This window comes from Cervus canadensis, chromosome X (assembly GCF_019320065.1).
Source record: "Cervus canadensis isolate Bull #8, Minnesota chromosome X, ASM1932006v1, whole genome shotgun sequence".
In the NCBI taxonomy this organism is placed as follows: domain Eukaryota; kingdom Metazoa; phylum Chordata; class Mammalia; order Artiodactyla; family Cervidae; genus Cervus; species Cervus canadensis.
In genome coordinates this window covers 18,956,770-18,982,462 of record NC_057419.1, presented here as the reverse complement: position 1 = coordinate 18,982,462, position 25,693 = coordinate 18,956,770, and the positions used below count along the sequence as shown (strand labels likewise).

At 42.6% G+C, this 25,693-nt stretch overlaps 1 protein-coding gene across 5 annotated transcripts in view; it reads right to left on the bottom strand.

Annotated features, from left to right (window-relative positions):
• The window catches only part of LOC122434823 (carbonic anhydrase 5B, mitochondrial), a 30,949-nt gene extending 11,868 nt beyond the window's left edge, over positions 1 to 19,081 (bottom strand). For 4 of the 5 annotated variants that reach the window (XR_006267462.1, XM_043458551.1, XM_043458553.1 and 1 more), the window contains exons 1-2: positions 18,948 to 19,081; positions 10,137 to 10,331 (exon numbers count right to left, since the gene is read on the bottom strand). Coding sequence is in view for 4 of the 5 variants with exons in the window: in XM_043458551.1 (XP_043314486.1) it covers positions 10,137 to 10,278 (142 nt within the window). In the remaining variant the exon portion in view is untranslated. Of the gene's footprint in view, positions 1 to 10,136; positions 10,332 to 10,625; positions 10,644 to 18,947 lie in introns of those variants that run through there. The other variant, XM_043458552.1, reaches the window with a different exon arrangement.
• Positions 19,082 to 25,693: the final 6,612 nt, after the last annotated feature.

Genomic DNA, 25,693 nt, shown 5'->3' with positions numbered 1-25,693 from the left:
ACATCTAGTGGGTAGAGGCCAGAGGTGCAGCTAAACATCCTATATAGCAGCAGGATGGGCTTTCACAAAAATTACGTGGTCCCAGATGTCAGTAATGCCAAAGTTGAGAAATCTTGGTCTGGAGCCAAAAGCAATAGGCAAACTCAGGGTATTCCCTTTTTTCTGTTCAGCTTTTCACATAATACAGATCATCTCTTCTCTAGAGGTCTAAACCCGACGTTTTGGGTTTTCTCCCTCGGTATAAAATAACTTCCGAAGAACAAGAACTTACTTGAGAGAAGGAGAACTTTCTGTTTCAGAAATCTAAAGTGAAAAATGGGGGGAACTGGCACCATATAATCATACTATTATTGGACTGGAATGCAGATTCCTTGCAGGCAGGAGCCATGTCTCCCTGCCCCTTTATTGTGCCCTGTAGCTCCTAATTTGATAAATGCCCTTTAATCTGAGCATGGATTATCCAAATGCTATTGTTGGGTTAAAAAGCTGTATTTGGTTAGTTTTTAGTTTGGTATTTTAAAGCTTCCAGAAACCCCCAGAACAGCCCTGATTCAGTCTTAAAGCTGACCGCCAGCAGAGACCTGACAACATTTCCCCTCTGAGATGCCCAGAGGGAGGCTAGGGCTTTGAGCATTCACACCCTTCAAAACCAGCTGGTGAGGGTCTGTCTCCCATGGAGACTAGGGAAGACAGGAATGATGAGCAGATGCCTAAGACGATGCCCTGTTTCACCTTAAATCGGCCCCCACTTTGTTCAGGAAATGCCTAGAATCTACTCCCTCACCCACACAAACAGCAGCCTGAGGAAACCCGGCCTGTTCTTTCAGTGGCTCTTTTATGGTCATATGGGCTTCCCAGATGGCACAGTAGTAAAGAATCCGCCTGCCAATGCAGGAGACAAGAGAGACTCAATTTGATCCCTGGGTTGGGAGGATCCCCTGGCGTAGGAAATGGCAACCCAGTCCAGTTATCTTGCCTGGAGAATTCCATGGATGGAGGAGCCTGGCAGGCTACAGTCATAGGGTCGCAAAGTGTTGGACACGACTGAGCATGCAGGCATGGTCATAACACTCCTATCAATTCACAAATTTAGCTTCCAGGCTTTCCCCCACTCACCTCCTCCTTTTGGAACCCAACCCCCACCCCATCAGGGAGCCCTTGGTCACTGTCCCCTTAGAGAAGCCAGCTTTTGCCCAGGGCTTGTTTTGCCAATGATAAAGTCACATTTTTGTTCTCTTCTCTCTTCTTCCTCCATTCTAACAAAGTACAGATTAAAATGATTTCTTGATGGTTGCTCAGACTTTGCCTCAAAGCAGGAAGATGATTATGTGCTCTGACAGCGGAGCCTGTGTTTCCAGTTTCTTCTTGTGTGGGGAAAATGAAGTGAACAGCAAGAGTGATTCTATCAACCATGGTTTAAGGGGCTACACCACACTATTAGGTGTCATTAATGAAAGCCCTTAGGTCCCATGTGCTTGGCTTGGCTTTAGTTCTTGTTTATGTGACTGGTCCTGGCTTTGATTTTTCTTTGCGCTTGTACCACCTATGGCTCCAGCCTGGGCTGGGATCAGGGAGGGGCATCACTGAGAAGCCCCTTGAGAAGCTTATTCTTTCCTTAGCCCCTCAGTTCCTGCTCTTCCTTCTCCTCAGAAGTCAATTTCCCCTCATTGAGTTTATGGGTGGCTCCTATTACATTTAGATATTGGGCTTGTCACTTTCTCAGTAAAATCTGCTCTCACTACCCTCTTATAATATGATCCCCTCTTTTTCTTATTTTTTAATCACAACACTCTGATCTTTTTCCTTCACATTTATTACATAGGTATAGTCATAATTATATACATATGAAGGGTAACACAATATGCTACTGTAGGGGAGTAAAAATAATTTTCCCTCAACCTTCTAAGTCCTTAGCTGAGACCCCCACACCCCCACCATAATAAAAAGACAGATTATAGGGAGAAAAAAAATTAATTACCTACTTACTTACTGGAATCCCCACAAGGATATAAAACTGAAAAGGCATCTGGAAAATTGTGGCTTAAATACTATTATGAGCTAAGGGCTGGGACCCGTCTGGGACTTCAAAGGGGAGGAATGAATTTCACAGGAAGGTGAGAAGAGTTAATACATCCTAAACAAAGTTTATAGAAAGGTGAAAAAGTGATCTCCAGGTGCAGGCCCCCTTTCTAATGTAACTGTATCATGCAAAAAATCTGGTAATTTATACTCTGTTTCCAGAGCTTCTTTGTCTGCAATGTCTCAAAATAATCAGCTCAAAATAACCCATATGTCAAAGAGGCATATTTTGGGGTAGTGAAAGGGAATCAAATATGCAACCCCCAAATATATCTCTTTGGTATAAGGACTATTTTGAGAAACAGCAGACATAGGAGAAGCTCTGGAAACAGAGTGGAAGTTACCGATTTGTAAAGGAAATTTACATTTCCAGCAGAAAGCTCCATTTGAAAGGGTGTCTCCCTCTCAGTATCAGGAAGAGGAGGATGACTAAGTCACCAAAAACTCATCAGTCGAGAATGCAGGACTTAGATCTGTAGAACAGCCTTACCCTTGTTGAATGTGCTTTTCCTGGTCATCTCCAATAACAGCCTTGTCTCAGCAGCTTCTTTTGTCTGTAGCTAGAGCGGGTATTGAAGGTGGTGTCTAGAGCCACCTGGAGGAATTACTGTTTTCCTGGGTCTCTCCCATGTTATCTAGGAGGTATACATGTTATTAAACCTTTTTTGTTTGTTTTTTTTCCTGTTAATCTGCCATATTACACAGGTCTCAGCCAAGACCCTAGAAGGCTAGAGGGAAAATTAGTTCTCCTCCCTTGCATATATACACTTAACTATCTGCCTCCCTCAGTGTTCTGCAATCCAGAACCAAGCTGCAGATTGAATGTATGAGATAAAGGCCATCATTGGGAAGGGCTCATTCCCCTTTTATCTTTATTTCCTATTACCCTGCTGATCATCACACTATTTTTTCTTTAATCTTCCTTCAGGTTTGTCTCTTCCTTGCCTTGCCGGTGACATGGCCACCAGCCTAGTTTAGGCCTCTCAGCCCCACACGTCACACCACACTTCTTAGTTGTTTCTCCTCCTCTCTCACCCCTCTCTACTCCATCTTCCCAAACTGGTCTTGACATCTTCTCCAGTCACTCTAACTCTAATCTTTCCTTCTTTGGAACTCACACTGCATTCATTCTCACACCATTTAGCACCAGCCATTTCTCATATAAAGTGTATTTGCTTTATCTGCTCAAAGGGCCCGTGTCCTCCACTTTTTATACAGCCCAGGGCCAAAGTTGGTGCCAGGCACAAAGGAGGCACTGAGCACTTATGTTACTGACAGAGAAAACCAAACAAGGTCTCTCTACCCTTACCTCCTTACCTCACAGTCTCTCCAACCAGGCAAGCAGCTTTACCCCAGAACACTTGTGTTCAGATGATCCCATCTGCCAGTTTCTCTCTCATTTTGTAAAATCCTGCGAGGCTCTCAAGGTCAGTCCAAGCCCATTCCCTAACAACCCCACACTATATTAAGCATCCCTTCACCTGCTGTTACTCTCTTAACCTGCACTGTCTAATATGGTAGCCACTCACCCCATATGACTAGTTTAAATTGAGATGTGCTGTAAAGGTAAAACACCTAGGGGCTTTGAAGACTTAGTACAAAACAAAAAATGTAAAATAGTTCATTTATAATTCTTATATTCATTTTAAAGACACAAGATATGTTTTGGATATATTGGGTTAAATAAAATATATTAGTAAAATTAATTTCCCCTCTATACTACATCTCAGCTATGTATTTGATATATTAGAATTAATTTCACAAATGAATAAAATTTATTTTTTCTCCCCTCCCAGTTTTATTGAGATGTAACTGACATACTATTTGTTCTTTTTAAAATGTGGTTATTGGAAAATATAGAACTGTCTGTATGGCTCATATTTGTGGCTCATATTCCATTTATTTACTGGACATTACTGCTCTATGCCGTCATTAACCTTTTTTCCTGTGCCTTGCCCTGTACCTTCTCCTGTACCTGTCCTTTTTCTTGAGATGTGCTGTTTACTCATCAAATTGAATACCATCCTAGCAGGTCTACTGCAGTGAGAGGACACACAGGGACCTTTCATGTGACTTTGTTGAGGATGGTCACAGAATCACAAACTGCCTTGTTAGAGCATCAGGGCTGTAAGAGGCACTTTGATGCTGAGCCCAGGTAACCACAGCATCACACGCAGTTACCACCACAGCAGACTAAGGCCCACATGTCCTGGTGGTCAGTTTAGGGCTATTTGTTAGTGCACTGTGGCTGCAGATTAAATTCGCCCATTCCCAAACATTTTAGTTCACTGAATCCTAAGGTGTCGATGTTCACTCTTGCCATCTCCAGCTTAACCACTTCTAATTTACCTTGATTCATGGACCTAACATTCCAGGCTTCTATGCAATATTGTTCTTTACAGCTTTGGACTTTACTTTCACCACAAGACACATTCACAACTGAGCATCATTTGCACTTTGGCCCAGCTGCTTCATTCTTTCTGAAGCTATTAGTAATTGCCCTCTGCTCTTCCCCAGTAGCATACTGGATATCTTTTGACCTGGGGGAGCTCATCCTCCAATGTCACATTTTTTGCCTTTTGGTTTTATACATCGGATTTTCCAGGCAAGAGATTGGAGTCGGTTGCCATTTCCTCATCCAGTGGACTACTTTTGTCAGAACTCTTCACTATGACCCATCCATCTTAAGTGGCCCTGCATGGCATGGCTCATAGCTTCATTGAGTTATGCAAGCCCCTTCACCGTGACAAGGCTGTGATCCATGAAGGGGATCCACGAATTTAATTCAGATGACCATTATATCTACTACAGTAGACAAGAATCCCTTAGAAGAAATGAAGTAGCCCTCATAGTAAACAAAAGAAGCTGAAATGCAGTACTTGGGTGCAATCTCAAAAACGGCAGAATGATCTCAGTTTGTGTCCAAGGCAAATCATTCAACATCACAGTAATCCAAGTCTGTGCCCCAACCACTAATGCAAAGAAGCTGAAGTTGGTTGGTTCTATGAAGACCTACAAAACTCCCTAGAACTAACACCAAAAAAGATATCCTTTTTTCATCATAGGGGATTGGAGTACAAAAGGAGGAAGTCAAGAGATACCTGGAATGACAAGCAAGTTTGGCCCTGGAGTACAAAATGAAGCAGGACACAGGCTAACAGAGTTTTGTCAAGAGAACATGCTGGTCATAGCAAGCACCCTTTTCCAACACACAAGACGACTCTATACGTGGGCATGACCAAATAGTCAATACCGAAATCAAATTGATTATATTCTTTGCAGCTGAAGATGGAGAAGCTCTATACAGTCAGCAAAGACAAGACCTGGAGCTGACTGTGGCTCAGATCATTAGCTCCTTATTGCAAAATTCAGTCTTAAATTGAAGAAAATAGGGGAAACCACTCGGCCATTCAGGTATGACCTAAATCAAATCCCTCATGATTATGCAGTGGAGGTGACGAACAGATTCAAGGGATTAGATGTGACAGACAGAGTGCCTGAAGAACTATGGACAGAAGTTTGTAACACTGTACAGGAGGCAGTGACCAAAACCACTGCAAAGAAAAAAAAATTCAAAAATTTCTAAGTGGTTGTCTGAGGAGGCTTTACAAATAGCTGAGAAAAGAAGAGAAGCAAAAGGCAAGAAGGGAGAAAGGGAAAGATATATCCAACTGAATGCAGAGTTCCAGAGAACAGCAAGGACAGATAAGAATGCCTTTTTAAATGAACAATGCAAAGACATAGAGGAAAACAATAGAATGGGAAAGACTACAGATCTCTTCAAGAAAATTGGAGATATCAAGGGAACATTTCATACAAGGATGGGCATGATAAAGGACAGAAACGAAACAAACCTAACAGAAGCAGAAGAGATTAAGAAGAGGTGGCAAGAATACACGGAAGAACTATACAAGAAAAGTCTTAGTGACCTGGATAAACATGATGGTGTGGTCACTCACCTATAGCCAGACATCCTGGAGGTGAAGTCAAGTGGGCCTTAGGAAGCATTACTACAAACAATGTTAGTGGAGGTGATGGAATTCCAGCTGAGCTATTTAAAATCGTAAAAGATGATACTGTTAAAGTGCTGCACTCAATATGTTAGCAAATTTGGAAAAATCAGCAGTGGCCACAGGACTGGATGAGGTCAGTTTTTCTCCAATCCCAAAGAAGGGCAATGCCAAAGAATGTTCAAACTACCATACAATTGTGATCATTTCATATGCTAGCAAGGTCATGCTTAAAATCCTTCAAGCTAGGTTTTAGCAGTACGTGAGCCACGAACTACCAGATGTACAAGCTGGGTTTAGAAAAGGCAGAGGAACCAGAGATCAAATTGCCAACATTGGTTGGATCATGGAGAAAGCAAGAGAATTCCAGAAAAACATATAATTCTGCTTTGTTGACTATGCTAAAGCCTTTGACTGTGTGGATCACAACAAACTGTGAAAAATTCTTAAACAGATGGGAGTTCCAGAGTATCTTACCTGTCTCTTGAGAAACTTGTATGTGGATCAAGAAGCAACAGTTAGAACCATACATGGAACAATTGACTGGTTCAAAATTGGGAAAGGGGTACGGCAAGGCTGTATATTGTCACCATGCTTATTTAACTTCTATGCAGAGTACATTATGTGATATGCCAGGCTGGATGAATCACAAGCTGGAATCCAGATTGCCAGGAGAAGCAACAGCAACCTCAGATATGCAGCTAATACCACTCTAATGGCAGAAAGTGCAGAAAAACTAAAGAGTGTGAAAGAGGAGAGTGAAAAAGCTGGCTTAAAACTCAGTATTCAAAAAACTAAAATCATGGCATCTGGTCCCACCACTTCATGGCATATAGATGGGGAAACAGTGGAAACAGTGACAGATTTTATTTTCCTGGACTCCATAATCACTGCAGATGGTGACTGTTGCCAAGGAATTAAAAGATGCTTTCTCCTTGGAAGAAAAGCTATGAAAAAACCTAGACAGTATATTCAAAAGCAGAGACATCACTTTGCTGACAAAGGTCCATCTAGTCAAAGCTATGGTTTTTCTAGTAGTCATGTGTGGATGTGAGAGTTGGACCATAAAAAAGGCTGAGCACCAAACAATTGTTGCTTTCGAGTTGTGGTGCTGGAGAAGACTCTTGAAAGTCCCTTAGACTGCAAGGAGATCCAACCAGTCCATCCTGAAGGAAATCAACCCTGAATATTCATTGGAAGGACTGATGCTGAAACTGAAGCTCCAATATTTTGGCCACCTGACGTGGAGAGCTGACTCATTGGAAAAGACCCTGATGCTGGGAAAGATTGAAGGTGGGAGGAAAAGGGGATGACAGAGGATGAGATTGTTGGATGGCATCACCAAGTTAATAGACATGAGTTTGAACAAACTCTGGGAGATAGTGGAGGACAGAGGAGTCTGGCATGCTACAGTCCATGGGGTTGCAAAGAGTGGGACATGACTTAGCGACTGAATATCAATGGCTGCAGAGACCCATGAGGCTGTTACTGTAATTCCAAAGGGCTCTTAATAGGTTCATTGTTTCTCAAGATTATTTGAAAGTTAATGGAAGACAACATATTCTGGATATCCCAGTCTCTGTTATCTGGGGAATACAGAATTTTTTGTGAAGACATTGCAAAACAAACTTGAGTACTGTTGTTCTCCAGGCTTTATTGGTGTTCTTTAAAATTAATTGGAGCACTAATAGAACCATTTTCTAACACTGTTCAGTTAATATAAGTACTGTAAACTAGAACTTTCTCTGATGATGGAAATGGCTGATACGGTAAGTGCTAGGCACTTGTGGATATTGTCAGCTACAGATTGGCATTTGCCATGGGCACTTGCCATCCATCTCTACAAGAATTAAATTATGTATGGCTACAGCTGCTGATTTTCAACAACGCCTGAAAGGAGATCAGGATCGAGAGTAGAAGTGTGGGCCTCTGTGCTCAGGGAAAACCTGGCAGTACAAGTCTTCAGGTAGATATTTTCAGGAGCTGATTTTATGAGCCCAGTTCTTGTATCTCCTCATGTAGAAAAGCACTAATATCCTTTATGGTGACGACTGCTCCTCGTGACTAGGCATTTAGGCTCAATGTCAGTAGGTGATACATGAAGTGAAATTAATTTTTTTCATTTTGGGTAACTGGTGCAGGCTTTAATCTTTATTTTATCATATTACCAGTCCACGGGGTTAGGACTGTCAACATTTACTGTCTGTAACTTGAGATCACAGCAAATAGCAGCTTGAGTTGACACCAGTGATTGCCTGGTGATGATGGGGAATGAAGGTAGAGCATAGGGCACAGGCCCTAGTGAAATGCTACTTGTCAGTTTGCCATACCCTCCTCCTTCAGTCAGTCCTCGCTGTGCTCCCCAGATCCTAAAAATGGTCAGACATCTGAGGGAGGTGCTGAGCATATGACATGGTGATGATGGTGATGATGATAACAACTGTGGTACTAGAGGTAGCTGCCAGCACCGAGTTCTCGCTGTGTGGGAGGCGCTAGCTAAGGACTTTGAACATTATCTTTTCTAACCCTCAACAATTTTGGATCATTCTTGGTCACTGGGCCTTATGCTGAGGTACTGAGTTTCTAGGAACAATGAGTATTGTCCTTACAGCTAAACAGATGAGGGACCAGGACATGCTCAGTGGCTCAGGGCAGCAAAGACCAAATATTATCCTGGGTGAAACAAGGAGGGACAGTATAAACATCTAAAGCAAAAAAAAATCATGACTGTCATCAGTCTGTCTTAGTAAGCTACAAACAAGAACATGTGATGTGGGAAATTAGTCAAGGTAGCCCCTCATCCCTACGTCACTACCACTTTTTGTTTTTGTCGTTATCAAAAGGAGCAAACTGTTTTATGGGGCGTGGTTTTTTTTTTTTTTTTTGGCCCTACCACTTGGCTTGTATCTTGCTTCCCCAACCAGGGATCAAACCACGGCCCTTGTCAGTGAAAATGTGGAGTCCTAACTGCTTGGCCACCAGGGAATTCCCTAGGAGCAAAGTATTCTAAAGACATGAGCATAGTGAATATTAGACTCTTAACTTTCAACTTTCTGTTAAAAAAAAACCTTTCTGTTAGTAACTAGATAAATATGACTAATTTTTTTTTTCCATTTTTAGCCTTAGACCACAAAGTGCCAGTGTTGAGAAGAAGCCATTCTGGGGAGGATGTGGGCTTGCTGGTAGGAAGCCACACCCAGTGACCAGAAATTTATTATGACTCAGGCCAGTTCAGTTTAATGAGAACACAGTCAATGATGGAAGAAACAAAATAAACTTACAATAAAAATATATTTATGAAGCAGTTTCAAGGCAATGGATTTAGCTAGATTGGCACTGCTCATAAGTTCCTTTTTAATGTGCATATAGGGTCAGAGAGAGTAAACCCAAGGAAGAAAAGTTGAGAAACCTACAATCTGGAAGCAAACCAACACTGGAAAACTGTGTGAATTCACTGTGAATGGTGGAAAATATAGAAAATAACTATTTGGCAGATACGCTTAACCAGTGCATTAAACTCATGTCTCCACCATCACACACATTATCCTCTCCTATCATCCCAGGGGTTCTGTGCCAGTGTCACTTTGCCTCCAGGGGACCTTTCGGGAGGTCTTGAGACAGTTAGGGATGCCATGAAGTCTGTAGTGCACAGTCCAGCCCCAACAGCACGGAATGAGCCACCCCCAATGGCAGCAGTGCCGTGGAGTCAGGGAAGACCATCTGCCACCTCACCTGATCTGCGGGGTCACAGCAAAGCACACATGGGCCAGCTGGTCAGCTACAAGTAACTCTTCTGCAATTTCTAATGAGGGATGGAACGTTCCAGAGTGCATCATCATGATGTGCACCTCAGACTTAGGTCAGCTGTAGCTCAATAAAGTTAGGGGAAAAGCTTCCCGTATTTTAACAGAGAAATAATGAGGTATTCTCCTCAAGGCATCTAATCCCAGCCTGGAATGCCGCTGACATCAGAGCTGCACACACTCAACACCCGTGACTCATAGGAAACAACCAGCTTCCACTCCATCCAGGCAGCCGTGTACTCACAGACTCGGTTCCGGGATTTATAAGTGCAGGTGTAGAGGCTGCAAGGCCTTGCAGGCATGGATCTCGGAGTCTGGAACCTTCTCCACAGTGTCTTGCATGGAGAGGCTTGAAGAATGGCCCTCAGGTGACTCATCATCGCCATCTTTAGCTTAAAATCTTGATCAACTCCCCAGTAGCTTGCAGGAACCTAATAGCCTAGTGGCAGGACAGAAGAGGCAAAGCCATAAATAATAGAGGTCCCGATCATGTGGAAAACATTCAGATTATTAGTACATAGGAGGGGAGGCCAAAACAGAGTCAGTCGTTTATCCACTATTCCTCAAACACATTGCTCACCTACCTCATTCGCAGGTTCAGATAACTGATTCAGGTGCCTTGCCTTTCCCTTACGGTTACTAAGTATTAGCAGTTCAGAGAAAGGACTCTTTTAATCCACAAAATGAAAGACTGTTAACAATACACTTTCTTAAATTAAAAGCAAAAAGTTACCCCTTGAAATCCAGATTAATAGTCCAGCATGGTACTGATATTTAGGAGAAACCAAAGATTAAAGTTTCCTCCAGGCAGCCTGAATTAAAAAAAGAAAGAAATCAATCTGCATCTGGATTGCTTAAAAACAAAAGAAAACCAAGCTATATCCTCCCAAAATACTCATGGGTAGTTTTTGAAACACTTTTAAATGCTAGTGTGTCCTTTAAAGAGGCAGGTCTCATATCCCTACATGTAAGACCCGAAGGACTCCCAAAGTTCTGCCTGATCTGCAAGAGAAACCTTCCTGAATATGTGAACCTAACCTAACCTCACAGCTTGGGAATTCTGCCAGTAAACATTTTCATTTCAACATTTATTTGCTCTAAACACTCTGTTGGGTGCTGGGAAGTAGTAAAGATGAAGTGGATCATAAAAAAGAATGAGGTTCTTATACATGCTATAATGTGCTGAACCTCGAAAACAGTGTGCTAAGTGAAAGAAACCAGACTCAAAAGGTCACATATGGTATGATTTCATTCGTATGAAATACTCAGAATAGGGAAATCTACAGAGACAGAAAACAGGTTGAGCAGAGGGGGAAATGGGGAATAACTGATTAATGGGTGTGGGGTTTTCTTTTGGGTGATATAATTGTTTTGGAACTAGATAGAGGTAGTTGTTATATAACATTGGGACTGTACTAAATGCCTCTGAATTGTACATTTTAAAATGGCTAATTTGGGGAATTCCCTGGTGGTCCAGTGATTAAGACTCCTCACTGCAGGGGACCTGGATTCAATCCCTGGTCAGGAACTGGGATCCCACAGGCCACGCACTGCGGCCAAAATATTAAAGATAAAATAGCTAATGTTGTGTGAATTTTACCTCAATAAAATAACACACATCATATGGGAAGGAAAACACACACCAACCAGTCCTCAGCAGGTACCTCCTGAGTCTGCTTTCTCCTGCCAAAGGAGGCCTCTCAGCAATTTGGCCTTGACTGAGGTGCAGAGGCACCAAAAGGGAAACTGAGGGGACAAGAAGACACGTCACTTACTGACCTGAACTTTATTCATTCATACCATGTTTCCCCAAGAAGAGTGTTAGATACAGAAAAAGCACATTATGACCCCAAGCGATGCTGAGCAAGGAGGCACACATTCTCATTTCATCCTCCCTCTGTTCATATACTTCACTGCAATTAATTAGCCATGAACAAGCCCTTCTGCCTATACTGCTGCCCTTGTCACTGCTAGCTCCGAGCTGGAGGAGACAAGGCTGCACCCAAGAGAAAGGAGAGAAAATCACACCTGAGGTGTGTCCAGTGAACGCGGGACACAGAGAACAGAGTTACTTCCTGTCACTACCCTGGAAGGCACAAGTGAGGGCTCCAGACAGATCTCTATAACTGGCTCCCCACAAACCATGTGCCCACACCCGTATTGTAACATGAAGCACAGTATGGTGACAAGCCAGCCTTTCAGCCCAGGGCCATGCCTTCTGTTGTACACATCACTTTGCCAATGAACACAATGAACTAAGGGAGTGGAGGTGCATGGTCACCACATTAAAGGGAGCTCGTAACTCCCAGGGAGGCTCCTCTCCTGCAAGCCTAACTCCCTACCTAGGGTCTTTAGGCCTGTGACATCTAAAGTGTGTCTGCATTGCCAAAGGGTGTTTGATATTCTCTAACCAAGTTAAAATCACTTTTGTTCATAGTTTTATGTGTATGTTTGCATATATACATTTTTAAGGGCATGGGTATGTAAAAATATACCTTATTTAAGATATGCAAAGTCTGATTTCAAATAGAGACTAACGATTTCAAATAGAGACTAATAATGAAATTTCAAGATATTATCTTGATAGTGCCTTGTGTCAAATGAGTACCTTGCTTTCAAAAATCTTAATATTTGAAATATCATTAACTGAATTAACTGAGCAGAGTTAAAGAGTGTACAATTTGCCACATCAATTCAGAATCTATTTCAGCTTTTTAAATTTTTTTTATTTTGGAAAACTTCAAACTTATAGAAATAGTGAAAATACTGTAATAAAATCACCTATGTACTTGCTACTGCATTTCAACAATTATCTCTTGGTGGCTAAGCAAGTTTTATTTATGCCCCACCCACCACTTCCCCTCTCTGAATTATTTGAAACAAATCCAAGAAATCTTAGAAACTTATCCATGATTTTATTTTCCATGTGAAAGTGAAAGTCACTCAGTCGTGTCTGACTCTTGTGACCCCATAGACTGTCCATGGAATTCTCCAGGCCAGAATACTGGAGTGGATAGCCTTTCCCTTCTCCAGGGGATCTTCCCAACCCAGGGATCGAACCCAGGTCTCCTGCATTGCAGGCGGATTCTTTACCAACTGAGCTATCAGGGAAGCCAGGGAAAATATCCTCCAAATTCATAGTTTCTTCTCCATGAAAATTATCTGTATGAAATAGCCCTTGGCAATAGTTTATTGGCAGAATATGAAAACTATCAATTTTTCAAACTTAAAAACAGCACAAAAGCCCAGTAACCAGATACTTTTTCAGTGCCTACCTATCCCTTAAAGTAAACACTTCATTACTTTCTTGATATCTCCACTCTAATCCTGGATTAGTGCTCAGGTTCAGAACTTTATGCTTCTAATTTATAAGACTATGTCTAGCATGAAACAGCATAATCTATAGTCACGGGTCAGCAGGGTCAAAGGAGTATATGAACTGAAATGTTTAAGATTAAGACTGAAGGGAGTTCCCTGGCAGTCCAGTGGTTAAGGCTCCCAGTCCAGGGGGCATGAGTTCAATCTCTGATCAGGTAACTAAAATCTTGCATGCACAGGACAGCCAAAAAGAAAACAAAACAAAAAAGATTAAGACTTAATGTACGTCCTTCAATTTATGCAAGAAAGAATCCAGAACCAGAGGAGCAGGAAAAACAGTCATTCAGTAACACTGCACAAGAAGTTGACTTTCTGTGACTTCAAATAGTGTAAGGTCTGAGAAAAGCCCAGATAATCCTGTTAAGTATCACATAAATGAAAATTATTATTACTTAAATTGAATTTGCTAAAATGCTACCCGTGATATCAGTACAAAAATTAAGAAACTAGAAAGCAGCTTCAGATGATTTTTAATGTCATTATTTTCTTTTTAAGACAGTATCATCAAATAACTCCAACTAAATAGGATTCTCTCTGATAAAATCAATTTGTAAAATTTCAAAATTACTAAGAGATATGGGGAAACCTTGCCTTAATTCTGTGCTTCTTTCCATTGACTTCCATTCCTGTATTGAAGCAATAATGAGCAATTATCTCATGCAAAGCACTATGCTGTGTTAAGATAATAAAGTTATGTTTTCTCCTTATTCTCACAAGCTTGCCACCTACAAAGAAAAACTATTTAAACACATAACTTCTCTCTTTAAGTTACTTCTTCATTGTAGTAAAATATACATATTTATTGTTTTAAACTTTTTAAAGTATACAGTTCAGTGGCATTAAATACATTCACAATGTTGTGTAACCATCACCACCATCTATACCCACACTTTTTCATCATCCTCAATACAAGCTCTGTACCCATTAAACAATAACTCCCCATTCCTTCCCACCTCATAGCCCCCAGGAACCTCTGTTCTTTCTGTCTCTATGTATTTGCCTACTCCACAGTGGACTCATAGAATATTTTTTCCCTGAGTCTGGCTTATTTCACTTAGCATAATTAAATACTTCTTAATCAAAGTCAGATGTGATGACAGCCCTGACTTAATTCAATGAGAACATAGAGGGTAGAGGCTTTAACTTTCAGGAACAGGTATCATCTGGAAACATGAGTCAGAGGGGACAGTTTTAACAGGCGGGGCAGAGTCAGAGAGATGGCCGGGGAGGAATGATAAGGACATTTAGGGGATGGACGGAGTGCTTAAGAGCCAAGGCCAGAGAGGACAACTCTGTTCAGTAATCAATCTCAGTGCCAGAAGAGGTGGGCAAACATGTGAAAAAGGACTCCTTTCTTGCTTACAGTCTGGATGGTAGAAGAGACTTACTAATGCCCAGGAAGACAGTGCCAAGTGTAAGATACTGGTTTGTCCTTCAAAGGGAAGGTCGTGATAAGACAAGGCCATAGACATGCCTGATGACTGAGGGAATTGTACAGAAAAATGGGCACACACTTGGCCCTGCCTACGGAGCTGGGTGGGGAATCTGAGGTCTGTTGGCATGGCACCTGGAGAAGTCTGGGTAACTGATCCTTGGTCTAGCTCCACAGAGAGCAATCAGGAAAGCACTGAGGCCAGGGTGAACCGGCATCATAGGCTGGAGCTGACTGCTGGGGCCATGGCCATTGGGGACTGCCCTGCACGCTATAGTCGTGTTGTCTGTGAACAGCACTGAGGCTAATGACACTTGGCCCAAAGGAAGTATCTCCTGTCCACTTCCAGACTGGCTGTCTAGGGCTAGGGGGAAACGAGAGCTCCAGATGATCTAACATCACCCTCACCCTCAGTAGTCTCCCCAGGGCCTACCCAGGGGTGGGGTACATGTAGTAGTCTGGAGAGCTGAGCCTCTGTCTGTCCCCTAAGAATGCTGCTGACCTCACTGAAGGAGAACACTGACTCTGAAGGTTACCTTTTGTGCTTTTAGACAAAAACAAAACCCAAATCCTTTTTCTGTAACAAAGCCAAGTGTGTTGGAACTTTCCATCATCCCAAGTCTTCTATGAATATTTTTCAAGGTGTTGGCTAAGCAGATGCTCAGGGAACACAGTGGAAGGTAGAGCTGGATAGAGATTTGAGATTAATTAAGGGAATATTAATTTCCAAGAGACAAGATGATTTTCAGATGTTATTCCATGTGTACAGGATGAAGCACTGATGGTTTCTGATGACTCTGTCAGCTTGGCACAGGATGGATGGGAGTGGGCAAAGAGGGGAGCCAGGAAAGCCATTCAATCCATCGCTCTTATTCTGTCATTCATGAGGATATCAATCAAATATTTATTAACTGCTAGGCACTGTTCTAGGCTCATAAGGGGAATAAAACAAAGTCCCTGTCCTTGTAGAGTTTACATTCAAGTAGAGGGAGACAGATGATAAATAGCAACATTGTAGACAATTAAACTAAAATATGTTCAGTGAAAAGTAGAGCAGAGTAAGGTGAATTTGTAGTGCCACAGGGGAGGGGGTGTTGGGTTTTAAATAAATTGCTCAGGAGAGACCTTATTGAGAAGGTGAAATTTGAGCAAAGACCTTATTGAGAAGGTGAAACTGCTCAGGAGAGATCTTATTGAGAAGGGGGTGAAAGAATTAGTTATATGGCTTGCAGGATGAGGGTTATTCCAGGCAGAGGGAAATGCCTGTGCAAAAACCCTGAGGTGGGAGCTTGTCTGGCACATTCAAGGGACAGTGAGGAGGCCAATATGGCAGGAGTGCAGCAAAGCAGAAGTAAGGTAGTAGGAGATGAGGTCCGGAGGTAATGGATGCTAAGCAGATTTCTAGGCCATTATAAAGGTTCCCCACTGTGGGGACACAGTAGAGTTTTTGGAGTAGAGGAGGAATTTAATCTGATAAACATTTAAAAAATATCATTCAGGGTGCCCTATTGGAAAATGACCAGAATGGAAGAAAGCAGCAGGGACCCCATTCAGGATAATCCAGGGACTGCAACTAAGGATGCTGCAGTGGACGTGGTGGGAAGTGGCTGGGCACTGGCTGTATCTTGGGGACACAGCCTGTAAGATGTGAAAGAAAGCAGTCAAGGAAGACTGGCAGATTCTTGGCCTAAACAACTGCAAGGATGGAGTTGCCATGAACTGAGATGGGAAGGCTGTGTGTGGAAAAGGTTTTGGGTGGGAAATCTGTAGATCAGATTTGGGTATGTGGAGTTTGGAATGAAATTCCAATAATTCAAGTGAGAGAATGTGGTAGAATAGTCTACCTCGTGGTAGAACAAGGATGAATCCCTGAACAGAGAAACAGAACCTGGCACGGGAGCAGGTGAGGAGGGAAAGATGGTGCTCCTATTGCTAATCCTACTGGATTTGAGGTGCTGGGGCGGGGGCAGGCGAGAGGAAAGGTCTAGGGAGAGTTGGCAATGCCACGCTGGTGCTCAGGAGAGATTGTGAGGCTAGAAAGAGAAGGAAACTCCCCTCCCCCAGGGGTAACAGGTGTCTAGAAGGAGACTAACAAAATGAAGTGATTAGGGAGGCCTAGAGAAAGGAAGTCAAATGCAATCAAGAAAGGAAGGGAGCATGAAAGGTCAGGGTCAAGGAGTGTTCCAGGGAAATCCAAATAGGAAGAAAACTTAGTTAATGCTAAATTACAGTATCTGTAACAGCACATGAGATTATTTATGCTAAAGCCAAAGGCCAATCCCCTCTGTTACATTAAAAGGTAGAATTTATTGAGAGGTGAGGTGGTTATTTAAATTTACCCGTGGGTCTTATAGAGCCCAAGCTAGTAAACACAAATGTTTAATTATCAACCATAATATGTAACAGTGAATTACTAGCAGACATTACTGGGTGTCACAGAAAATCTGTCCTTACTTATGTGTGTTCTTAAAGATGGGACCATGGGATGAAAGGGCCCCAGAAGAGCCTTTGTTATTGCTAATTATTTATGTATGTCCCTGGATCTTACTAATACATCCCTTATCTGTTTTGCAGACTTGGAAATGTGTGAGGAGGAAAAAAGATTCTGAAAGCCTTTAAAAAATCATCCATAAATCATGTATTAAACGACAGTAGTTTGAACTCTGCCTGATTAAGCAATTTATAATACATACAAAACAGCAAAAAAAGGTACTCTGACTAAAGGTTACAACTACATTGAAAAAAAATTCCTGATTCTCATCAGATTCACTTTTCCATTTCTCACCTCCTCATTTCCAAAAGGAAGCAAGCCTTTTGCAGTTCCCTGACATGGAAATTAGGGGTTATGTTGCCATGTCTTGACTGAAAAATCTGAGTTTCTTCTCACCCACTTCTCTGATAGCAGGATCCCAATCTGAGATTGCCAAAGGTTTCAGAATACATTTCTAGTAGCTGTTTTGCGTGCTGCAATTAACTTCCCCAGTGCAGCCAGTGAGATGAAATGCATTTCCCTCCTTCCATCAGATTTCCGAAATACTCATATTTCCTCATAAGTCACTCAGTCTTTATTGAGTTCTGACTGTGAGCAGTCACAGCCTTTTGCCTGGCTCCTAGGACAAGGCAGGAGTGTACAGAGAGAATGGTGTCCTGCTGCTCTTGACCTTCTGGTGAATTTCAGTCCTGGTACTATGTAAAAATTGTCTGAGTAAAGGAAGAAAGCTCCAGATAGCTGAAAGGTTTTCCATTCCCCCAAGTGTGCAATAACAGTGATCCCTCCGTAGGATATGCAAGGGAGGAGAGGGGTAGGGTCTGGGACAGCTTCCCTCAGAGAAATCTAGCTACTCTTGCAAATTCCAGCAAAGTTTTGAATAACAGAGTGAAGATGGCCAGATTAGCAGTAAAGGAAGAAGAAGGGGAAGCATAAAGCAATGTGGTTTTCAGTGGCCCGGTGAGAACAAGTTCTGTCCAAATTAAGGTGTACACATTAACTTCTCAAATTTCTGTTTCCCAGTGAAAATACGACTGAGGGGAGGGCACTTATAGTAACAAGTTGGCACCAGCCTCAGGGCAGTAGCATTTAACACTGAATTTTAACACTGAATGCCACAAAGACTCAAAACAGACATCAACAATGTTCCTACTACGGAGGTTCTCCTCCAGTTCTTGGGCGAGGCACAAAACAAAAAGGAAAGAGGGAATTGTGGAATGGAGAACGCTCAGATTTGTCCACGTGACACAGCTGTGCCGCACATCCCCTGCCCTGGGGGTGGTTATGACTCTGTTCTCAGACCCAGACATATTGGGGGGGGGGGGAGGGGAGAAAGGCAGGGAAGACCCAAGTCATTCCCAGTTTGCTGCGCCTCGGTTTTTGGAACTGAAATCTCAGATTTGTAGTCCTTATTCCAATTTCAAGCTATTTCACAGCAGGTTGGACTTTCTTGAGTTATTATTCACATCCAACCACCCCTAGCAAAACTCCCTCCCAAGTAACTACCCTTATGCCCCGACAAGTTCCCTGAGACAGCTGTTTACCCTTCGAGTGCAAATAATCCTGAAGGAGGTGCAGCCATCTGTTTGGTGACTCCCACAGTAGAAGAGGTCTCCGGGGCGAGAACAGACGGGGGCGATGCCCTACGGGCCTCCGCAGTCCCCCGGCAACTATTCGCAGGACCAACAGCTGTCCGGGCTCCGAGACCCGGCCTGCCTCCGGTATAGCCCCCACTCTACGTGGCTACCCATCCTTACCTGAGCCTTTCCCCAGAGAACGAACCTTGCGGCTCGCTCCAGTCAGGCACTCGCAGCAGGAGCAATTGGCCATCGTAGCCACGCCTCCATGTCGCCCACAGCCCAGACCACGCCTAGACACCCCTCTAGGTCACGCCCCATATGGGATAGCCACGCCCCTCCAGGCCGAGCCTGTCCCTGCCCGTTGGCCTGGCCATGCCCCTCGCTCCAAAGCCACTCCCTTTTCTTTAGGACCCCACCCTGAGTTCCGCCTGGGCCCGCCCCCTCCACCTTGGTAACGCCCCTGCATTCCGCTATGGTCCCGCCCCTCAAGCCGTGCTTAGCGGCTCAAGCTCCCGCCTTCGAGCAGGACTTTGTTGCGGGAATTCGAGGTCGTGTGGGCGCCTTGGCCCCCCCACCTTGAATCTAGAGACGCCCTCTTGGGTCCTGGGAACTGAGTTCTGGCAAAGTTTTGTCGCGTGAAGTCAGATGGCGGGCTTAAGTGCCTCATCTAAAAAATTGCTTTTCTGAAGTTTCTCCCATTTCCAAACATCAAGACTAAATATACTGAGAACAGGTGATTCAGGGAAACACAAACACTGGACGGATCTTGCAACCGTGATTCTTTCCTCCAGTTTGCATTTCCACTTTACCCCAGTTTCTTCGACCCAGCTTTCATGTCCTCCAGACTGGAATTAAGGAACCGTGCTATCCCCAGTCAGTTTTCACGTTCTTTAAACCAGAACTGTCACCCGCATTCTTTATAGTCCCTCGTGCCTGCTTGCTAAGTCGCTTCAGTAGTATCTGACTCTTTGTGACCCTATGGACCGTAACCCACTAGGCTCCTCTGTCCATGGGATTCTCCAGGCAAGAATACTGGAGTGGGTTGCCATGGCCTTTCCAGGGGATCTGCCTAACCCAGGGATGGAACCCGCATCTCTTATGTCTCCTGCATTGGCAAGCAGGTTCTTTACCATTAGGGCCACCTGGGAAGCCCCTTCTAGTCCCTCACGGGACCTTAAAGGCTAGGAGATCAATGGAATAAGCAGAACTCATGTATTTCCTGATGTCTCTGGCTCCAGTGAGCTCTTGCTGTCTAGGGCCTGTCGAGACATTATCGCATTTAGACTGAAATTCAGGTTGCCACCCTGAGTGCGTTGAGATTGTTCTGCTAACCTTACTCTCTCCATTTACAACTCTGGGTCCACAAGGAAAGTGTATAGAGGTTATAACAAGTTTTTCCACCCCTGTACAGAAATGTTTGATTCATTCATTCAAATCATGTTTATTGAGTACATGCTCCCCTGACAAGCCTCAAGGAGTTACAGAATGAAGTAGTTCCAACTTGGATTGGGACATGACAAGAAATGATGAGAAAAAGATGTGGCAATAAATTGATAAGCAGAAAAGGATTTGGTAATCGCAGGTCTTCCTGAAATGATTAGTAGGAATATTTTTTGGGAGCAAACATAGGAAGCCACTTTTATAGGACTTAGTATACTTCTTTACACAATAAATTCTCAGTAAATCTTCACTGAAACCCTTTTGTGTAGAAAGATAACATTTCCCCTTCTAAGGAGTAAAATTTGCTACTTGTATATCTTCAAATATATAAGGGCTTCCCTTGTGGCTCAGCTGGTAAAGAATCCGCCTGCAATGTGGGAGACCTAGATTCAATCCCTAGGCTGGGAAGATCCCCTGGAGAAGGGAAAGGCTACCCACTCCAGTATTCTGGCCTGGAGAATTCCATGGACTGTATAGTCCATGGGGTCACAAAGAGTCAGACATGACTGAGCAGCTTTCACTATATCTTCAAATGCCAACAAATAAAGATTTTATGATAGCATATTTGGTTACTTTTTGTTCTCTTCCCACCCTCCACTGCATTTCTGGCTTGAAGATAGTGGGAATATTCACAGTATTATGCTAGAAGGAACACGGAGAAAAGAACACTTTTCAACTGAACGCTTTCATGAAGCTCACCCTGACCCTGAAAACTCTGTCTCATTTATAAAATATTTCAACTGTCAGTCATTTTTTGCCTGAAAAATGAACTCACAGAAACCGGTCTAAATACAGGCTGTACTAATTAATGAGTCGATTTTTGTACAGTTAGTCATATTTCATCTCCTTCCACAAATGATTTGAAGTAGTTTACTAAAATATAGGTGTTACTGGATAAATGAAATAGTTGAAGGAGCCAGGGAAAGTGGAACTTAATGGAAGGAGACTAATGCAACTGATGATAAGATTAGCTTTTAAGTGAATAACCCATCAGATCCAAAACAGTTGTTTAAGATCAGCCAGAGATTTGCCCCCCAAGCTTATGAATGGCAATAGAAACGAGGAAATAGCTATCATTTAAAGGTCTTCCAGTGTTCATAAGATAAAAATCAACCTTTTGTTCTTTTAGAAATGCAGTGTTTCTTGAATTTTAGTCCTGGAAGAAATCCCATTTCTCTGTGTAGATGATGTAGTGACCTAAGTGGGAAATAAGGAATTAAACACAGGTCCCCTCAATGTAAACTGTTGGCACAATCACGAAGCACAGTGCATTAATCAGTCCTATGAACCATCAGAACTTTTCTATTCATCCAAATACACAGGCCCTTAATGGTCTGACTTAATTCAGGGTAGCAATTTGATAATTTCTCCCCAGGATGGCAAATATGTTTCAACTCATATGTCAACTTGGAGTCATTTGTAGTGGCTGCTTGAATAACTGTGTTGACTTTTGTGGCTTTGTCTAGGCTCAGAAGGAAGAAGTTCTGTGACTGATTAGCAATGTCTATCATGGGTGCAGAATGGGTGAGTGGCTGCATGCAAAACCTTATCTGGTGTCCCTGATTTGTAGAAAAGAGGTCTTGATCCAGGGCTTTTCTATCAGTTCAGTTCAGTCGCTCAGTCGTGTCCGACTCTTTGCGACCCCATGAACCGCAGCACACCAGGCCTCCCTGTCCACCACCAACTCCCGGAGTCTGCCCAAACTCATGTCCATTGAGTCAGTGATGCCACCAACCATCTCATCCTCTCTCGTCCCCTTCTCCTCCTGCCCTCAATCTTTCCCAGCATCAGAGTCTTTTCTAATGAGTCAGCTCTTCACATCAGGTGGCCAAAGTATTGGAGTTTCAGCTTCAGCATCAGTCCTTCCAATGAACACCCAGGACTGACCTCCTTTAGGATGGACTGGTTGGATCTCCTTGCAGACCAAGGGACTCTCAAGAGTCTTCTCCAACAACACAGTTCAAAAGCATCAATTCTTTGGCGCTCAGCTTTCTTTACAGTCCAACTCTCACACCCATACATGACTACTGGAAAAACCATAGCCTTGACTAGATGGACCTTTGTTGGTAAATTAACATCTCTGCTTTTTAATATGCTGTCTAGGTTGGTTATAACTTTCCTTCCAAGGAGTAAGCATCTTTTAATTTCATGACTGCAGTCACCACATACAGTGATTTTGGAGTCCCAAAAAATAAAGTGCTATCACTTCATGGCAAATAGATGGGGAAACAGTGGAAATGGGGCTTCTGTATAGTCACTCCAAATCTACAGTTCTCTAGACGTAGTGTTAGTCGCTCAGTCGTGTCTGACTCTTTGCAACCCCATGGACTGTAGCCCGCCAGGCTCCTCTGTCCATAGGATTCTCCAGGCAAGAATACTAGAGTGGGTAGCCATCCCCTTCTTCAAGAGATCTTCCTGAATGAGGGATTGAACCCGGTCTCCCTCATCACAGGCAGATTCTTTTCCACCTAAGCCACCAGGGAAACCCACAGTTCTGTAGGACTTTTGATAAATACCTGACAGTAAAAAGTTCAAGGTCCCTCTCTCAAACTCTGTCCCATCCACACTGGTTTTCCCCTGTCCACTCCTATCTCAGAACATTTTCCTTTACCTTTCCCATTGTTTGGACTATTCTTTGCCTAGATTTACATGGCTGGCTTTTTCTCATCTTTCAGGGTTCAGCTCAAATGCCATCTCTTTAGAGATGTCTCTCTTAACAACCATATCTGATGTTATATCCAGAGCCTCTCAGTCTGTACTGGGTGTATGGATCACCTGGAGATCTTGTTACAGTGGAGACTCTCAGTGGTTCTGGGATGTGCACTGAGGTTCTGCCTTTCAAGCAGTCTCCCAGGAGATATAAACCTGATGTTTACAAAAGACACTTTGAATAGCAGCCTAACTTCTCCCTCTCTGTTTGTATATTGGATTGTTTGTTGATTGTTTACTAAATGTAAATTCCATGAGAGCAGGGACTTTGACAAGGTGATTCAACTTTGTATTCCCAGCACTTAACACAGTACCTGGCACATCTGTGGATGCTCTTTCAGTGTTGCTGGATGAATGATGTTATTCAAGATTCACCGATTTCTTTATCTCTTCAGTGCCCATGTATCAACTACTTCAGTGACTGCTTATTTACACACCAGGAACTAGATTATAAATGGAAAAAAGGCAGTGCTTCTCAGGTACCAGTAAGTGAACTGCTAGTTACTTGTCCAAACTGAGGTAAGAAACTTGAACTAGAATGTAAATCTGATCTGTCACTAAGGACAATGTTTAGTTAGGATAACATTTTCTTTTCTTCATAGCAAGACTTTACTGATGAAGGAAGCAATGAATTGTTTTCCCTTCTGGGACAAGTTCCTCTTCTCATCCTAGTAACTGTCAGAATTGGCACCTGGTGGTGGGACACATTTTGAGTAGTATTGATATAGAGGAGAGAAATATAGAGTATATTATATAAAACATAATTTTTCCATCTTCAGAGACTTCATAGGCAGGTAGAAATACACATTTAAAGATAGAATTATAAGAGTTTTAATTACTTGCTATAATAAACTAAATTATAGAAGAGAATGGAGAAGTGTGAGAGACAATGGGGAATTTTGTAAGTAAAGGAAGAATTGTGGGAGAAAAATAATTATTTGATAGAAAAGAATGATGAGAGAAAGAACTCTGGGAGGGAGTGAAAGATTGTGGACAAGAACAGAGAATTGTGGGAGAGACAAGAAATTTTGGGAGACAAGGCGTAATAGTTAAGTTTATGTGTCACTTTGTTGGGCTACAGTGCTCAATGTCACTCAGACATTATTCTGGACGCTTCTGTGGAGGTGGGTTGTGGAGTGATGATATTAACATTAACATTAGTGGACTCTGAGTAAAGTATCAGTCAGTTCAGTCGCCCAGTCATGTCTGACTCTTTGTGACCCCATGGACTGTAGCCCACCAGGCTCCTCTATCCATGGGGGTTCTCCAGGCAAGAATATTGGAGTGGGTTGCCATGCCCTCCTCCAGGGGATCTTCCCAACCCAGGTCTCCCGCATTACAGGTGGATTCTTTACCATCTGAGCCACCAGGGAAGCCCAAGAACACTGGAGTAGGTAGCCTAACCCTTTTCCAGGGGATCTTCCTGACCCAGGAACTGAACTAGGGTCTCCTGCATTGCAGGCAAATTCTTTAGCTCAGCTGAGCGACCAAAGAAACCCCACATGCCACTAGGCATGGCCAAAAAAAAAAGGATTTTGGCCTGGAAAAACAAGCGTTATAGGCCAAGACCATGAAAAACTTTCAATATAACATCCAAGAAGCAGTGTAGGTAATTGAACTTCTAAGAGAAAATATCAGAATACTTAGTCCTTCCTTGCTTTTACTGCATGGGACTTAATATAATTTATTTGTCTTGATTCACAGACACACAGGTGCGCATGCACCCCTTCAAGAAAATGTTCTTTAGATCCCCACTTTAGGAATACAACTTGGGCAAAATTACAGTTACTCAGTTTGTCTAGTTTTCGTTTCCCAGCAGTAGTGATTAACTTTCACTGAAATAAAATAATGTTAGTCTGTGAAAAATAAGTCCAAGTTCATAATGATTGTGTTAACCTACAAAATTTGATGAGTCTTTTGAATATCCTAGGATTGAATATGGGAGAAGGCAATGGCAGCCCACTCCAGTACTCTTGCCTGGAAAATCCCATGGACGGAGGAGCCTGGTGGGCTGCAGTCCATGGGGTCGCTAGGAGTCGGACACGACTGAGTGACTTCACTTTCACTTTTCCCTTTCATGCATTGGAGAAGGAAATGGCAACCCACTCCAGTATTCTTGCCTGGAGAATCCCAGGGACAGGGGAGCCTGATGGGCTGCCGTCTGTGGGGTCACACAGAGTTGGACATGACTGAAGCGACTTGGCAGCAGCAGCAGCAGGATTGAATATCATGAGATTTTTCTCATCTTAAAGTAGAGCATAGAATATAAGGGTAAAGACAAAAATAATTTTAAAGTCTTATTTATGATAAATGCTATCATAAAGTTGGTTTTCTTTTTACCCATCTGGGAAGTTTTTTTCTTCTATCTAGGAATGAGAAAAAAAATTATAATGCACCCAAGACACTTCATTTCCAACAGTTTGGGGCTTAGAAATCCAGTTTATGATAAGAATTAGTCAATCCAGCAGTCAAATATTCATGGGCCATGAGAAATGCAAAAAAAAAAAAAAAAAGAACCAAATATAGTTCTTGCCCTCTAGAAAGTTTCAATTTTGTAGGATACAAAAGTAAATCATGTTGGCTATAGCTGCATGTATAAATGTGAAAAAAAATACTATGAGAATACAGTAGGAAAGCATAAAAAGTTAGATTGGACTATTATAAAACTTTACCCAAAAAAGTAAAAGAAAGGTTTCTCAGAGGAAGTGATAGTAGAGGTGGACCTGAAATGATGGCTAAGACATTTAAAGGTTAAAAAAAAAAAAGAAAAATTT